Genomic DNA, 18,689 nt, shown 5'->3' with positions numbered 1-18,689 from the left:
CTGGGCGGTGACTTGGTTATACATGCTGTCCATGTGGTATTTTAATGATTGATAGTCACTGCTTTTCCTGTAGTTGTTTTTGATTTTTCAGAATAGCTCCAAGGGGCTCGCGGACTTGACATGGGACCCATTGCATGAGCCACTTCTGGGGCAAAGCAGCTCCACTGTATTGCAAATAGACTTGGCTCTTCTCTTATTAATGATCCCATGAAGTGGCATTGCTACAAATAACCTACCTGGCATCCTTCCCTTTGCCTATGCAGGAAGGAGACTCGTTTGGAGCCATGGAGAAGGTCTGCAGGCAGCTGACCTACCACCTCAGCCCTCACTCGCAGTGGAGACGCCAAGGGATCATGAAGAGGAAGTCTCAGTCCTGGTGAGTCAGCTTCTGAAAGCCATGCAGATTGTTTGTTTGACATTTCCTCCCGCCCCTGATCAGTTGCTTCGAGACGTGTTGGTGTCACTTTCAGGTCGAAATGGAAGGAAATCGCTTCTGCCGTGGCCATCGGCGTTTGTGGGAGGGTAGCTGTAAGCAAGCCATCGGGGAGCAGAGATTGTTTCCCCAGAATCAAATTTATTCGTCATCTCCGCTGCCTTTCCTGTGCTCCCAGCAACACTAATCTGTCTGTGCCACCGTATCTGTGCATTGGCTCACCCCCATCCCTTTAGGCCCAGGTGTTAGGCTTCCTATGCTCCTGGGTAGCTTTAACTTCTGGGAAATGTGATGCTTCAGTACGGATGGTCGGTTGTCTCTGCAGGTCGCTGCCCAACTGTCGCCCTTGCAAATGACAACAATTCCCTTTGGTTATGGACTAGGGGCTTGATTCTGCACAGCACAGATGTGGAGTGTTGCACCTGTAAACACGGGGTGAAAAGGGAGGAACAGGTGAGCTCATGGGAAACTGACCCCGAACTAAGGAGTGTGCTGGCCACTAGGTTGCTCTTGCCTAGTAACAGGAGTGAGACCTACGTGGGGAGCGTAGAAATAAGGGCCTTGTTAGCATGATGAGGATTATGCTTACCCCAGATCTACTCTGGCATATCTAGTCACATACCTCTGCACTTGTTTTACCCAATGCATTTGTGAACAAGGGGGCAGGTGCACAGGAGGCTTGAGGCTTGCCCCCAATCCATGCGGCAGAGTTTACCTAGCATTTACCCTCCTCTGCTGTCACTGTCTCTTTGGCTGGGCTTTGCTTGCCACTGGGACGACACCTGCTCTCAACTGTCCTTGCAGAATTCAGTGCTTCTGCTGCATTGTACCTGCTTTTATGCCCTGGTTCACATTATGCAGGGACCTGGGGGGGGATGCAGGCTTAATTGCTATGATGCTGATATGTGCATTCGTCTTTGCAAAGCTAGACAGACCACCTGGGGCTTAAATCTGCCGGGCCAGTTGGTGTAACGTATCTGAATTAATCAACTGCACTGGGGATTTAGCAAGAAGGGCTTTAGGATGGGATTTTCAAAAGCTACAAAGGCACTTAAGTACCCAACTCCTAGTGAAAGTCCAATGGGAATCGGGTGCTTAAGTCTTGGAGAATCTCTCTCTTATTAAATCAGTGTTTGCATATGAGGGTGCAACCCTCTCCCTTTCTAAATCCCTAGCCCTTTCCCCTTGTCTGTTGTGTACTCATTGTCCGGGAAGGCTGCATGAAACTTCCACAGATGCATAAATACTTAGCTGACAACAGTTGTATTCACCATCAGAGTCTATGGTGTAATGGGATGATCAGAGACAACACCAATTTGTCCAGGCTAGACTTTCTGCTCTGACAGTTAACGTACAAGCGCAGCGGCTGTGTTGTTGTGAGACATCTTGGCTTTGTGATGATCTGCATAAAGGGAATTGTGGGATTAAAAACAGCCCAGGGGCGGGGAGGAAAACATCTAATTCAAATGAACCATCTTAACCCCTCCCCACAAGCTCCTCAAAATACCAGTGTCACTGCTATGTGCATGTCCCAGAACTCTGCAGCTTAGAAGCACGTGGCTAAGGCAGCATTGACAGAAATCCAAAAGGTCAGCTGCCTGCCCAGCCTGGCTGATGCGGCGTCTCCGGTAAAGTCAGTGTCAAGTGCGTGCTGTCTCCAGCCCATCGGTGGCTTGTTTCTTTCTTTTCCAAGGGTGCAAGTTCAATTATTGCCATCTCCTGACACAATGAAAAGCCCTACCTGTCAGCTGAGCACTAAGGTCTGCTTCAGCAGCTCTTCCACTGGAGCCACCCTGTGGCAGCTCTAGGTTGAGTGTGCAGCTAGGTGGGGGCATTGCTCAGGGACTGCTGCGGTTGGCTGGCTGGTCCCTGAAATCCCACTGTTGCTGCTGCTCCTTTGGTGCCCCCTGTTGGGACGTGCGCTGAATAGGTTGGGGCACTGGAGCAGCTGCCCTGCATGGATCTTCGAGCTACAAGAGCCATTCCATTATATTGACAAGGGAGAAGGGTGCCGAGCATTAGGATGAAGGTAAATGTGTGTTGCTCTGATTTTATGCTCCCGTTTTTCTAGGTAGGGCAGAGCCCCCCAAACCCTGGTAAGTTTGTTGTTCCCCTGCTGCAGCCACCTGCTAGGAAAAGGTCCAACTTCTTATATAAACTCATTTAATTCCTGAGGGTGGCGCTACACCTTGGAAACCTTTGAGCTAGTTTAGAGGTGGCCTTTTTTTCACATGCCGAATCACGACTATAAGCCTCAAGGCATCAACGGGGGAGGAGAGGGCACCAGCCCATCGTGTATTGAGTGCCAGATGGATCTGTTAGCAAGGGAATGGGCTTCTCTGCTTTCCCCTTTCTCTCGCTCATGTGGAGGGGTGAAGCTCCCTCTTCCATTCATCTCCTCTTTCTGTGGCTGGGAGAAATGCAGTTAGTCATCCTCCTCCGCGCTGGAAATGGCCATTAAATGTCCCAGTATGGGATATTTACAGGGAAGTCTGCCACGCCACAATATCTCTCTATCCATCATGTAATGCACTCTATTTCGAGGATCCCAGCTGGTGGGGTATCTCCTGGCAGTCACTGATTATTGCATGATGGGGTTTCTTGTGCCTGTGTTGGAATGGAGCTGCTCGGTAACAGTGAATGGATACTGTCTATTAATATAGTGGTTTAGTTTAATAGGGGGGTTGTCAGGAAAAACAAGCAGGAAGGGGAACAATGGCTCAAGATAAGCCACTCCTCAGGAAACTCCTAAGGGTTGTTGAGAGACAATACCCCAATGATGAGCTTTGAAGGTTCAGCCTCTTAGCTCCCCCAACATACACAATTGATTCTGATGAGCAGGGACGAAGTCCAGGAAGGCGCAAAGGAACTCTGACGGGTTTAAAAGGACTTTCTCAAGAGGGGAGGAGTTGTTTGGAGGGACCAGGCTTCTACACAGGCGCCACTGGGGCATCTGACAAATTAAGGCCGGCCGAGGCTACCATCAGAGGACGGTAAGCCTGTAGGGAAGATAGCCGTGCGTGCCGACTGTTTGTGGCTTTAAAAATTCTCTCTGAATGTTTTGTTGCTCCTGTGAAAGCAAGCACTCCCTAGGTTTTAAGAAGGCTATTTTGTCACTGGATACCGCTGGTCACAGACTCCCACAGGGGAGAAATGCAGGTGATCAGTCAGATCAGCGGGGTCAGCACGGTTGATACCCAGAGTGCTTGAGCCCAAGGCCCGCTCTGAGAGGGGGAGAACTGTGGAGTTCTGCCCAGGGGAGGCAAAGGCCTGAGGTGGGTGGTGCACACACACAGAGAGACTGGAAAGGGGACAGAGGTGCAGCTAGCTCCGTAACTCTGAGAGCGCCTTCCTCTGACAGGGCCCTGACCTAGCAGGGACCCTGGCCTCATCTGGTACAGCAAGTCCCATATTTTTATGATGCTGACGGGTGCTGAGATAAACGGCACCGCTCTCCCTTGCACGGCACGCAGAGCTTTGCTTCCACGCCGCGTGCACCAAGTCGCAGAGGTGGAGTAGTATAAGATTCGGCCGTGGAAACTCTTGGTATTGCTAATTCTGTATCGTAAGTGTGGTGTTGGGCAAGGCCTGTGTGCAGCACTGTCCCCTGGACTGATTGCTAATCACTGCTAACGACTGACTTATGACACTGTGTCCTCATTGATGGCTGTTTGCATTGTGGTTGTAGCTGTGTTGGTCTCAGGATCTTAGAGAGAGAGGGTGGGTGAGGTAATGTCTTTTGTTTGACCAACTTTGATTGATGAAAGAGACCAGCTTTCAAGCCCCATAGAGCTCTTCTTCAGTAGCTAACAAATTCTCTCTGAGGGCATGGCTACACTTGCAGATGTAGAGCGCTTTGAGTTAAACCAGCCTCCGTGGAGCGCAGTAGGGAAAGCGCTGCAGCCTGTCCACACTGACAGCTAGAAGCGCACTGGCGTGGCCACATTAGCAGCTCTTGCAACGGCCACAGAGAGCAGTGCCTTGTGGTAGCTATCCCAGCATGCAAGTGGCTGCAACGTGCTTTTCAAATGGGGTGGGGGGTGGGGGTGGAGTGTGACAGGGAATGTGTTGTGTGTATGTGGGGGGAGAGTGAGTGGGTTTTTGGGGAACTGAGAGCGTGTCAGCATGCTGTCTTGTAAGTTCAGACTGCAGCAGACCCCCCTCACCCTCGCCTCTCTCTCACACTCTCACAGCAAGCAGCATTCCATAGTAATGGTTCCTTTGTCCCAGAGCAGATAAGCAGCCGGCTGTCAGAAATGGAGTTTTCAAAGGTATATCCGCATTCCTACAGTGATTCCAAAACAATGAGAAGAGTGGCCACGTGATTTAAGGGGATTATGGGACGTTTCCAGAGGCTGATCAGAGCGCAGTAACGCAACACCTCGTTCACACTGGTGCCCGAGCGTTTCAGCCAAGGCGCACCAAGCATTAATCTTCTTGCCGAGGTGGAGTACCAGGAGCGCTCTAGCCGTGGAGTCAGAGCGCTCTACATGCCTTGCCAGTGTGGACGGGTCGTGAGCGAGGGGCCTGGGGCTGCTTTAAATGTGCACTAACTCACAAGTGTAGCCAAGCCCTGAGCTCCTGCTCTTTTGCAGCAGGGTGAACTGAGTTCTAGCCCTGCTGAGGGGGTGAACGTCTGGTGAGCTGTAGTGTGCTTCACAGTGACCGTGAAAAGCAGGTCCAATAAAAGGCTAAATAATCCTGTCATGCATCAGATGTTTGCCTCTGCCTCCATCTTTGACATTTGCCAAGGGTGTGTATTATTGATTGGCAATGTTACTTTCTTTGTCTCGCTGTTATGTTTTATGCGTGTTTGTTTTTATTCCTTAAAGAAAGGGAAGGTGACAGTAGCTAGAGGAGTCAGTTATAATCAGCATTATATATCATCAACTCGGGGGCCCCAGGTGTGATCATGTCTCTGTTGTAACAGGTGCAGTACAAACACATAGTAAGAGACAGTCCCTGTTCCAAAAAACTTCTAATCTAAATACACAAGACAGACAAAGGGTGGGAGGGGAAGCAGGCACAGAGAGATTAAGTGACTTACCCACAGCCAAATAGCACATCAGTGGCAGAGAATCAGCATTAGAACCCATGTCTCTCCTGAGATTTGTCCTTCTGCCCTAACCACTAACATTGTCGCTAGGTAGTCCAGCGACAGATGCCCTAGAAATGGCTCAGATTGGGATGTAGAATAACTGCAGTTTCATGTGACTGTTGTTCTCGGATTTTTAAGCACAGTGTGTAATTAAAAAATCGGATTGATTTGTATCCACTATTAGATAAGCAAAACTGTCAGATCTGCGCACTGCATACTCGGAGATCTGTTCTGCCCATTTTAATAAAAGAGCAGGGCAGGAGCACCCGATCGAGGAGTTTACTGTAAGTCACATCCCATTGGGTGTTCTCAGCACATGGTGCAGCGTGATAAATGGGGCACGCAGTCATTGCTTTACCCTATTTTTTTTTTAGTTAGAGTAGGAAATGACCACCCCTTGCTGTCCTCTTAGGATGTAATTAAACCTATAATGCTGTGGCAGTGGGGAGCTTTTCCGGGCTGAAGAGTCTCAAGAAACTCTGTAAAACAGATTTTAAAAAGTCAGTTTTGTGCCATTCTCTGTCTTTAATTATCAGATCTCTCTCCACGTGTGTGTGTGTGTGTTTTCCCCCCCAGAGACCTAACTGGCTTTAGCTCGGAGCCCTGTTGTAAGATTCTACTCTCTCCTTTGGAAGAGGCGAGAAATAGTTGAGGTTTTTGACCATCATAATAGCGAAGGGTTGAGATTCATCCGTAACGTCAGTCCAGTTGAGGCCACGTACTTGAGGCAGCGCTGGGATGAGGTACGCATCCTGTACACCCTATCACACAGCTCAAAGCTGACAAACGAGGCCTATCCTGGCTGTAGTAATTAAAGAACACGTGGCCCTTCGCCTTAGAGTGGCGGTGTGAGCCCTTCCGCCCTGAAACTCTGGTAGATTCCCCCCTGTGCTTTTGATCGGGTCGAATGATTCTCTTGTCTCTCCGTCCTGAGCTGGAGTGCGGTGTTGCTGTCCAACAGCTGCAGTGTTTCACGGCTGGGTGAAGGGATCCAGACGCTTCTGCATACGTTGCCTTTACTCCTCAGGGCCTCCAAGGGACTTAGTTATTTAATATACCTGTGTGTACAGTAATGCACTCAGAGATGGTTAGGGGCTGTGCGCTCCTATAGAGCCTTTCATTATTAAAACAATAAAGCACCGAGGGGCAGTTTTCCTCTCTCCCTCCCCCTCGCTACTCATACGAGCTGGTCCCAATAACACTCTGCCATTGAATTTATGGACTCTATTTCCTGTCTGCCGCCATCCCCAATCCTACAGTTCTTCACTTCGCTGCACTTCAGCTTAATTAGCAGTTGGCTCCAAGCGACACAGAAATGGGTCTTGAGAACCTGTATTTGCATAAATCTTTTTGCAGGTTAATGAACTTTGTCATAGTGGAGTAATGAGCAGAAGTCCTTTTGGTCTCTCGTGGAGTTGGAGGGGAGCTCTGGATAGATTCTATATGCTGAGATGAAGTTGAACCATAAATAAAACACGCGGGCCTGTAGGAATAGCTAGTTTATTTTCCTGGTCTTTGTGCTTATCACACTGTGTCCTGTTCTGCTACTTTTCTTCTCACCTGGTCTTCGTTTGCAGAGCCCAACATGGCCAATAATCGTGTGATTCTGGGCTTTGTAAAACTCCCCTCTCTCTTTCTCAGCAAAACCACCCACACATTTTTCTTTGCTCCTCAGTCCTTTTTGCAATGTCTTATGTGTGGTGATACAAGATTCCTTTGGGGAGAAGTTTCATCCTCCATTATTAATGGGCTTTCCAATTAGGAAAGGCCCTCCTCAGGAAATTATTTATTTTGATTCATGAAATCTTAATCTCCTGATGCCCTGTTCATGCTGCCATTGAAATGGTTCTATCAGCAACGTTTAAGATAGATGACCCCAAAATAAACTCTGGATCTGAAAATCCCAAACTTTTGGGGATTCAGGTTTGGAATCCATCTCCAAATTTCAATCACTCCATTTTCACCCAGGGGCAGAATCAGCCCTTGAAATCCAGTAAACCTTGGTCTTTGGTGTGATGGAGATCCAGATCATAATACAGTATTAGGGTGTTGGGTCTGTCTTTGGCTTAAACACAGTTGTTGCTAGCACTGTTCTAGGTTAGCATCCTGACCCAGGGTGGGATTTCCTTTTGTTCTGAGTACCGCATTCTACAACCGTGGGGGTTACTGTATAGCCTGCTTCTCTCGATCAAAGAGTAAAGAGCCCTGTCCATGTTTTCCAGGGTAACTGGCCTGGAACTGTGATGGTGACGACAGTGGATTCACTCACAGTGCAGGCAGAGCCACAGGGATCATGGTTTGTTGAAGGGAAAAGCGTGGGAGAATGCTTCGTTGCGCTGTGCGTGTTCTCCTTGTGTTCCAATGGCAATCCAATAACGTACCAATTATTTACAAAACCGCACCCTTGCTCTGTCACCACAAGTAGCAAACAAACTGCCTGTTTTGATGGCAGTATGAAAGTAAAGCTGTAGTCCCCGGAGTCGACCGAGTCCGTGTATCCACTGTACAAATGCAGCAGTGAAAGGATCCGTTTGTTCCTGCCACGAGCAAGCATCCCTTGGAATGAGTGCAAGGTTTTCAGTTTTCTCTCTCTGCCGTTGTGGTGTCTCTTTCCCAGAGGAGCTAGTCAGAGGACTGTTTTCCACGTTGTCATCGCTGGTGCTGGGAATGGACTGCCCGACGTATCTGGGATGTGGAGGGAAACCCAGGGATGGGAAGCATCATGCTACCCGCAGCGAGTGGAGGGAGCGGGGACAGTTTGTTGCCCAACAGTGTTCAAAGTGACCGTGTACAGTGCAGGACATTATTAACAATAATGCCTACCTCTTATATAGAGGTCTTGTCCGTAGATCCCAAAGCGCTTTACAAAGGAGGTCCGTATCATTAGTCAGTTTCGCCAATGGGGGAACTAAAATGATGTGACTTGCCCACAATCACGCAGCCGGTCAGTGGCAGAGCCAGGAATAGAGCCCATGTCTCTGCGGGACGAGTCCAGTGCTCCGTCCACTAGGCAGCATGGCCTCCCTAACGGTGAAGACCTAAAACGCTCTTCATGGATTAGTCATTATGACACCCTCTCAGGCAGGTAGGTGCTATACCGATATTCCAGAGGGGGGAAACTGAGGCACGGAGAAGGTGACTTTTTCAAGGTCACACAGCACGTCATGGTCAGAGCTGAGAATAGAAACCCAGGGGTCTCAGAGTCCATTCACCTGATCTCACCACTAGAAAACTCCCCTTTTCCATATGCTGCTTGAATATCTAGGAAAACGAGGGAAATGAGATCTCGAAAGCCTCTGGCAGAGAAAGGGGGTCAGGAAGTTAAAGCCAAGGGGCAGTGCCCAGATATTGGGGGTCCCAATATTACTATATTGTTTGAGCCGTTGAGGCCAGATTATCTATAATAGAGAGACTGCAGGCGACATGACACCACTGACCTGACAGTTGGCTTCCTGCAAGCCATATTGTGTTTTGGGCTGCAGTTGGATCTCTCTCTGCCTCGGACCTCACAGTTGGTTTACTTGCCCTTTGTATGGCAATCACTCAACAGAGGAGCCACTCCAGGGTACCCTTTGGGCAGTGGATTAACTCCCTAGAGAGGGTATATTCAGACATCAGCCATTAACTGAGGCAACACCAAGCCCTATGGAAAGGGTTGATCGCAGAGCTGTGTGTTTGGGTTCTGCCGGAAACCAAGTGTCTCAGTATTTGTAGCTGTTGTTTTGGGTTTTTTTATAGCCCTGTTGGACTTTGGGGGAGGTGCGTGTCACTTATGAAGCCAAAATAACCACGAGATCAGATATTGTCACCATATCACCACCATAGGGACTGAAATCTCCTGAGAAGGCTGGATCACTCATTACTTGGGACCAGTAAATGGCTTCTTGACTCATTTAAAAATAAAACCCCGAAGCTTGAGAAATGTCAACATGAAAATTAGACCCTATACGCATATGTTGCTTATAGCAGCTATTTCCTGTGGGCCCCTTTTCCATCTCCCCATTGCTTCATAGTCTGCATTTTATCCATCTGCCTGAGTATCTTCATCGATTTTTCAGAAGTGGACTGTCACGGCGCTATCTGAGTTATAAGAGACATAGGGCCTGATTCTCCTGACGCCTGCTTTATGCCATCGTTATTAATTGAGTTACTCCCAACTTGCACTGACGTGAGGTCAGAAACAGGCCGGTCATAGGTGAGCAGCATTGGATACTGTGAAACGGATGAATTCTTCAGGTTAGCTGTCATTAGAGCAACGGCACCAAAATGGGAAGTTTATAAATAGGAAGTTTTATCTGCTCTGTGGATGTCATATGCAGTCTGCACCTGTCCTTGTGGTGCCATAAAGCAAGACTTCCCTCGGAGAGCCCTGCGTGGGCATGCATGCTGGGGGGTGGGTGTGAAAAATAGCCTTCCTTAAAGTTTCTGCCAAGTAAAATACGTCACCTGCTAGGATGAGAGCCATGTATTAACTTTACTCATCAGGACAAATTCTGGCTTGAAGCTGCCTCCCTCTGCCATTTCTGAGTGATGTAGTCACTGTCTGGAGACAATAAAACTACTTCTACTGCCTAAGAGATGATGGATTTTCCTTTTTCTTTCCCTCTCTCCCAGCCCCTCGCAATATTAGTCTTGTGAAACTTTCAGGCTGCAGCCTGTCTAATGTTCATTCGTCCTCTGTCTTTCTGGAGATGAATTCTGTATAATATCTGGCAAATGAAGTCCAAATTTGAAAGGTGTAAAATACAAAGCCAGACATTACCTGCTGCTGCTACCATCTGATTTGCAGATGCTGGGAGCTCCTTGGGCCTGATCCAAAGTCCATTGAAGCAGGTGAAAAGACTGCCATTGACTTCAGTTGGCTTTGGATCAGTCTTTCTGTCTGAATGTGGGGGAAGGCAAATCCTTTTTTGGTTTCTAAATCCCCATCCAGCTTAAGAGCTCACTGCACTGGTTGAAAATATTGTACTGTCCCATGGGAAACATTTTCAACTGCTCTTTCCCATTCTGCCTTGTTTACTAAGCCGTTGTTGTGAATTCATCTCCTGTTTTCTTGACTATTCCCAGGGACAGCATCAAATTCCTGTAAGCTCCACAATTTGGAGATTTTGTTTAAAACAAATTACAATCAGGTGGGGAGGTGTGGCAAATCCTAACAGGAGCAGAATTGTTTTAAAAGTCAGTTCAAACTTATTTTGGGGGGTTCTTTGAATTTATTTCAAAATTCCCCTGCCCGGTTGTGACCCCAGCAGGACTGTGCAAGTGTCTGAAACCAGAAAATGAAATGAATTAGCAGCAAAGGTGAAACTGACTCCCAACAGAATGGAATGAAGTGGGAAAAGTAAAGGAACCTTGTAAATGGTTCATAGTCAGTTGGAGTTTTAAGATGGTGTTAAGCTACAGTGAATTTTTTTTCATAAATGTTTTAGTTTTTGGTTTCATACAAGGGCTGCATCTGGTAGTGTTCAGTACGGCACTGGGGTGAGGCGAAAGTCAACCGTGTAATGAAATCTATTCCTAGGCGGGCGATGGGAATGTGGCTGCCAATGAGAATGCAGGGGGAAGATGGGCCCTTTGCCATTTCTCATCATAATGTGATGCATTATGCCGGGGGGCGGGGGGGATGTCAACCAGACATTTCCTCCTGGGTATCCTTGCCCAACCCTCCCACGGCCATGTACGTCAAATCTTTTCAAACAGCTACTTGACTGCTTCCCAGAACCAGTGCACATTAAGGGAGGGATGTGCCTTCATGGGGCAGCTTGCAGGATCAGGGCATTAAAGGAAGACAACGCTGTTGGTGCTTCACTCTCTTAACACCCAGATTTTAAGTTCTGTAGGTTGCGTGTGTAACCCATCCAGTGTCACGGAGACCACTTAGAGAACGTTAAATGAGTCTGCTCTACAGCCTTAGCTAACAGCCAGTTGGCTTTTAGCTCATGTGGCAGAGGCTCATGCCCTAGGCTCCAGAAATCCCCAGTTCGATCCCACCTGCTGACGACCGAGGTCTGTTGACATTACACGTGCACTTCCCAAGAATAGCCCCTCGTTGAAGATGATGCATGCTCACTTAGAATGGCTCTCTGTCTGAGGTTTATATGTTGCACGTGTGGAATGTATACACAGAGCATGATTTCTGTGAGGTTCACAGGTTTTTTTATATTTGGCCTGTGGATTCCAACTGTGTTTTCCAATTTGTCTGATCTACCCAGGTCATGTGAGCCTGGAACTCCATGAGCCAAAGCCTGCTGTCCTTACTCAGGCAAAACTTCCATTGACACCTATGAGAGGTTTCCCCAAATAAAGACTTGAGAATCAGGCCCCAGGAGGTATAATCCACAAACCACTATGTAGATACAGGCTGCAAATCCACGTGAGTTTCTTTAAGTGTGTGTGTTGGAGTATAGTTACTCCTCCCACTTCTTATTTGTAATGGGTAACATCCACTTTCCCTGTGCAGAATGTCAATTCGAGGCCTGTGTATCACTGATGGTTTAAGAGGGATTGAAGCGTTGCACAAGCCTTGTGTTCACTCTGCACAGGGAAGGTAGATTTCACCCAGTGAAAACTTAGTGTTGACATTTCTTGCTATTCTGCTGCCTTGATTTCTTCCCCTTCCTCCTCCCCCACATAATTAATCCATCCCTTATGGGCAGCCAACTGTGGTTTATAGACCAGTTCCTTCCTTCAGCGCAGTCCATAAACTCCTTGCTGTTTAGTTACACTAGTTCGTTCGGCTAAATTCCAATTTAAACAGGGTTTTCTTTCATCTCCACTTCACAAACAATGCCATTCAGCAGCTAAAATGAATCTCTAATTTAGTATGTATTAATCTGGAGTGACATTCCATAGAAATGTTACTTTTGGACAAATGAGCTTCATGTTTTTCGCTCGGCAGAATGTTCTCCTTATTTGCCAGGCCGGCAGTTTGTTCCATTTAATCAAAGTCCTGGACACCCAAGAACAGAAAGTGATAATGGCCATGACATGGAAACTTACGTTGCCATGTTTAAAGAATATGGGCCAGTCCGGCTCTCACATAAATTCGTGCAACCTCGTTGACTTCCAAGGGGTTGTACTGAGGTAACTAAACAGAATAACCTCCCAGCCGGTCTCTAAACTGGCATGACTCCATCGAACTGCTGGGTGTGTAGCACTTTTGAAAATCAGGCCCTTCTTTAGGAGCCTAGTTATGGACTCGGGAGCCTAACTTTAGGCATCTGTTTTCTTTAAAATCTTGACCATAATTTTTAACCTAGCAAGGTTCTTTTAACATGCTCAGACTAATGTACAGCAGGGGAAAAGAACCCAGAAAGTGTTGTGGGGTTTGGTTTTTTTGTTTGTTTGTTTTTTTCCCCTTCTCCTCTTGATGAATTATACATTTATGGAAAGTGGTACTTATTGGTGAGTGGTAGGAGCTATTAGGTCGGGGAATAGTTTCCAAGGTAGTTGTTGGAAGCCTTATCATTTGAGTTATTTAAAGGTGAATTAGACAAAGCACTCAAGGGTGCACGCTTTAGGCAATAATCCTGAATTGGACTGTGTAAGGGACTGGCCAGCATGACCTAACATGCCTCTTATTTCTGTGATTCTGTGAGCAATTTTGTATAATTTTAAAATGAAAAACCAGTAAGAGGACATTTACATCTGGGAGTTGTTATCTGGGGGACTCAGGAGTGTAGAGTCCTGGGTTCCATTCCTGCCTCTGGGAGACAGCCTCGGCTGTCCAGTGATTATAGCAGCATACTGAGGAGCAGGACTCTGTGTGTGTGTGGTGGTGGGGGGGCAGGGTCTGTTTTTGGCTCTGCCACAGACTTATGAGATCTGGGGAAGTCATCTCACTTCTTGCCTTAGTTTCCTCATTTGTAAAAGGGAGCTAGTTTTCAGAGTAGCAGCCGCGTTAGTCTGTGTCCGCAAAAAGAGCAGGAGTACTTGTGGCACCTTAGAGACTAGCTTTTATTTGAGCATAAGCTTTCGTGGGCTACATAGAATGGATCATATAGTAAGAAGAGAGATATATATACATACAGAGAATATGAAAAGGTGGAGTAAGAGGCTAATTAATTAAGATGAGCTATTATCAGCAGGAGAAAAAAACTTTTGTAGTTATGATCAAGATGACCCATTTAGACAGCTGACAAGAAGGTGTGAGGATACTTAACATGGGGAAATAGATTCAATATGTGTAATGACCCAGCCAATCCCAGTGTCTAGTCAAACCCAAGTTATTGGTATCTAGTTTGCATATTAATTCAAGGTCAGTAGTTTCTCCTTGGAGTCTGTTTTTGAAGCTTTTCTGTTGCAACATTGCCACCTTTAAATCTGTTACTGAGTGGTCAGAGAGGTTGAAGTGTTCTCCTACCGGTTTTTGAATGTTATGATTCCTGATGTCAGATTTGTGTCCATTTATTCTTTTGCGTAGAGACTGTCCGGTTTGGCCAATGTACATGCAGAGGGGCATTGCTGGCACATGATGGCATATATCACATAGGTAGATGTGCAGGTGAACGAGCCCCTGATGGCGTGGCTAATGTGATTAATGTGGCTATGATGGTGTCACTTGAATAAATATGTGGACAGAGTTGGCATCGGATTTTATTGCAAGGATAGGTTCCTGGGTTAGTGTTTTAGTTGTGTGATGTGTGGTGCTTGGTGAGTATTTGCTTCAGGTTGGGGGGCTGTCTGTAAGCGAGGACTGGTCTGCTCCCAAGATCTGTGAGAGTGATGGATCATTTTTCAGGATAGGCTGTAGATCTCTGATGATGCGCTGGAGAGGTTTTAGTTGGGGGCTGAAGGTGACGGCTAGTGGCATTCTGTTATTTTCTTTGTTGGGCCTGTCCTGTAGTAGGTAACTTCTGGGTACTCTTCTGGCTCTGTCAATCTGTTTTTTCACTTCAGCTGGTGGGTATTGTAGTTGTAAGAACGCTTGATAGAGATCTTGTAGGTTTTTGTCTCTGTCTGAGGGGTTGGAGCAAATGCGGTTGTATCGTAGAGCTTGGCTGTAGACAATGGATTGTGTGATGTGGTCTGGATGAAAGCTGGAGGCATGTAATAAGTATAGTGGTCAGTAGGTTTCTGGTATAGGGTGGTGTTTATGTGACTATCACTTTTATTAGCACAGTAGTGTCCAGGAAGTGGATCTCTTGTGTGGATTGGTGCAGGCTGAGGTTGATGGTGGGATGGAGATCGTTGAAATTATGGTGGAATTCCTCAAGGGCTTCTTTTCCATGGGTCCAGATGATGAAGATGTCATCAATGTAGCACAAGTAGAGTAGGGGCATTAGGGGACGAGAGCTAAGGAAGCGTTGTTCTAAGTCAGCCATAAAAATGTTGGCATACTGTGGGGCCATGCGGGTACCCATAGCAGTGCCGCTGATTTGAAGGTATATATTGTCCCCATACGTGAAACAGTTATGGGTGAGGACAAAGTTCAGCCACCAGGTTTGCCGTGACATTATCGGGGATAGTGTTCTTGACGGCTTGTAGTCCATCTTTGTGTGGAATGTTGGTGTAGAGGGATTCTACATCCATAGTGGCCAGGAGGGTGTTTTCTGGAAGATCACCGATGGATTGTAGTTTCCTCAGGAAGTCAGTGGTGTCTCGCAGATAGCTGGGAGTGCTGGTAGCGTAGGGCCTGAGGAGAGAGTCCACATAGCCAGACAATCCTGCTGTCAGGGTGCAAATGCCTGAGATGATGGGGCGGCCAGGATTCCCAGGTGTATGGCTCTTGGGAAGCAGATAGAATACCCCTGGTCGGGGTTCTAGGCATGTGTCTGCACAGATCTGTTCCTGTGCTTTTTTAGGGAGTTTCTTGAGCAGATGCTGTAGTTTCTTTTGATAATCCTCAGTGGGATCAGAGGATAATGGCTGTAGAATGTGGAGTTAGAGAGCTGCCGAGCAGCCTCTGGTTCATATTCCAACTTATTCACGATGACGACAGCACTTAGTTAGACCCACCTTTGTGAAGCACTGTGAGATCTACAGATGAAAAAGGCTCTCTCCCCTTACGCATATTGATTGCTAGTTGTTCTCCTTGCAGGGCATTAGGAGTTCTGCTCAAGCTTAGAGATTTGGTAAGAAGGCACCCACCGCACCGGAAGATCTCTGCAATTGCTCGTGATGTTGGCTTAGTCATAGGCGCCAGCTCCGTGGGTGCTCCAGGGCTGGAGCACCCACAGGGAAAAATTGGTGGGTGATCTGCACCCACCGGCAGCTCCCCGCCCCACCCCCCGCCCCAGCTCACCTCTGCCTCCGCTCTGCCTTCGCCTCCTCCCCTGAGCGTGCCGTGTGTCCTGCTTCTCCCCCCTCCCTCCCAGCACTTGCGCCATGAAACAGCTGGTGGGGAAGGGGAGAGGAGGAGGAATGTGGCTCGCTGGGGGAAGAGGCAGATCCGGGGCGCGGATTTGGGGAGGGGTCCAATAGGGGCAGGGAGGGGGTGGAGTTGGGGTGACGCTGGGGGTGGAGGGGCATGAGCACCCATGGGCACCAATGAAAGTTGGCACCTGTGGGGCCAGTGTTATGAGTGAGTGCCATGCCTGCACCCCTGTAGAAACCCCCAACTTGCCAGTGACCTTTGAACTGAGAGGCACGGACTATGCTGCAACGGGGAAGCCCCAGTTCCCCCCCAGAAGGCAGGTTGGCAGCCTCACACAGCTGGTCTTTTGGCTCTTCAGTTGAGTCGCATCCATTTTCCTTGGCTCGGACAAGAGCTTTGGGCCTGGATGCCCGTTACTTTTCTCTTGAGAGCAGTCACTCCACAAGCTCCAGTGGGGTATAAAAATGCAATTCCCTGCGATGGGGGATAATATTTAATCCTAAAAATGCCTGGCACCAAACAAAATGATCATTCGCTCCGGGACCACGATGAGGACACCATTCAAATCTTTGTTCTTGTTTCACAGTATCTGGTTTTATGGGACAAAACACTCTTTACCCTCTTTTGCTGTAGGGTCTGTGTAAGTGGGGGGAGGTGCCATCCCCCTCTAACTGGAACACCAGGCAATACCAAAAAATCAGCCCTCCAGGGGGTGGTTTGTTAGTAAATTAACTCACCATGGAAGCCCCAGCCTTCTGTGTAGGGTGTAGTCTGTCCCAAACTCTCTCTAGCTCTCTGGGGTACTTATTTGGTCTCCATTGCTGTAGTATTTGGGCACCTTGCAATCTCTAGTGTATTTATCCTCACAACACCCCTGGAGGGAAGGCAGTGCTGTTATCCGCTCTGTACCTATAGGAAACTGAGGCACAGAGCAGGTAAGTGACTTGCCCAAAGACACACTCATGGAGTCTGGGGCAAACCAGAAACTTGAACACCAGTCTCCCAAGTCCTGAGCTTGCATCCTATCTACTGGACCATCCTTCCCGCCTCTCGGTCTGAGGGCTCTTCGCCCCTCTTTTATCCAAGGGGGGCAGCAACCCGATGGCCCCAGTGCATCAGCAAAGCCGGCAGAAGTGTTTCCCAGGAGGTTGAAGGCCAGCTAGCAGGAGGGGTCGTTTCAGGCACACACTGCCGTCCCCGCAACCTTCATTGGAGTCGTTTTTCTCTTCGAGGTCCTCGTCCAACTCTCAGGGAAGTCAAATGGGAGTCTTTCCGCTGACTTCAATGGGAATTGGATCAGGCCCTTAAGCAGGGATCGTGAAGCTTTGGAACAACTTATCAGAGGATGATGTGGATTCTCTGTCACTTGAAGTCTTGACATTATGATCGAGTGTCTCTTTCTTTTTAAAAGATCTGGTCTAGCCCCACCAGAAGTTATGGACTTGATGCAGGAATGAGGAATCACTGGGTGAAAGTCTCTGGCCTGTGTTGCACAGGAGGTCAGACTAGATGATCTTAATGGTCCCTTCTGGCCTTAACCTGTATGAATATGAATCTTTCTTTTTCAGTCTCCCTGTCTCTGTATCTATGCCCATAAAAGGAGGAAGGGTGCTTTTCTCCACGCCACTGTCAGAAATCCTCAAATGGGGAGCAGAGCAGGAGATGTATTTTGAGCTGTGAGACACTCCTGTTCTGTTCTATATTGGTTCTTGTGCTGACCCCTGGCAGTAGTGCATTAAGGGATGTGACTAACACCTCTTGTGTGCGGCTCATTTTCTCTCTCCCATTCCTGTTCCCAGGATATGATTGTGTTTCTCCTTCAGCATGTACGGTTCGTTGCTGGCACGGGAGGGGCATTTTGCAGTCACCCCTTGACTCTGGTTTTGGCGGCCTGCATAGCATCTATGTTCTCACTACAGTGAAATATGCGTCTTGATTTCTACCATAGCAAACACAGAATAGCCCCCGCAGTACGGTTTGAGGCAAGAAGCGTGATTTAGATTTCCAACAAAATATAAAGCACTCACTAGGTGGCTTCACTTGTATCTCGTTACTACAAAGTGAATGATAATAATAAGTGAATGATAACAATAGGTGAATGTAAATCAAGACCCCTGGCAGGGGAGAGTCTGGAGTTGTGTGGTGGCAAATCTTACCAGTAACAGTTCACAGCTCGTTGTCAACATAGAAAGTTCGCTGGGGAAGAAAAGAGGGAATTTGTCAGATCTTCAAGTCCCCACGGTGAGCTGGGTTCTTTTGTTTTGGTTGCCATCCAAAGGTAAAGAATAGGAGGAGGACTGAGCTAACTGAAGGACCAGCATTTCTATTAAGACTTTTTAATGACCTGGTGAATGGAGTAAGCACTGTGATGCAGGGGTGCTGGAACAATTTGTACAGTTTGTACAGGTGCTGAGAAACATTGAACCAAACTGTAAACCCTGGATATAATGGAAACCACTTCAAGCCGGGGCGTGCAGCAGCACCCCCAGCACCCTTAATTCCAGCACCTGGAATCATGCTCAGGTATGATGAGCTACCCTATAGTTTTAGAGGTTAGAACAAGACTAAACAGGAAGGGTAAGCATGGACTTGGCTGGGATTCTAGAGACCTGAGTTCTGTTATCCACTGGGCCACTGTCTTGCTGTCATCTTGGGCAGATGACTTGATCTTTCTGCACTTCAGTTTCCTCCCCTGTTACATGAGGATAATAATTTGTACCCATCAGTATAAACTGCTTTGGGAGCCATAGAGGAAAGGGGCTGAATTTTTGGTGGGGGGTGCTAGTAAGGTTGAGTCATGAATAGATCTAACCATCCAGTGTCATAATTATGGAATGTGAAAT

General features: G+C 47.7%; 1 protein-coding gene across 1 annotated transcript in view; it reads left to right on the top strand.

Annotated features, from left to right (window-relative positions):
• The window catches only part of LRRC75A (leucine rich repeat containing 75A), a 195,541-nt gene that overhangs the window by 128,953 nt on the left and 47,899 nt on the right, over nucleotides 1-18,689 (top strand). The window contains exon 3 of the mRNA XM_077836603.1: nucleotides 264-376. Coding sequence (XP_077692729.1) covers nucleotides 264-376 — 113 coding nt within the window. The remainder of the gene's footprint in view (nucleotides 1-263; nucleotides 377-18,689) is intronic.

This window comes from Eretmochelys imbricata, chromosome 17 (assembly GCF_965152235.1).
Source record: "Eretmochelys imbricata isolate rEreImb1 chromosome 17, rEreImb1.hap1, whole genome shotgun sequence".
In the NCBI taxonomy this organism is placed as follows: Eukaryota; Metazoa; Chordata; order Testudines; family Cheloniidae; genus Eretmochelys; species Eretmochelys imbricata.
Note: the sequence above shows the minus strand (reverse complement) of the source record. Positions and strands in the feature narration are given on the sequence as shown.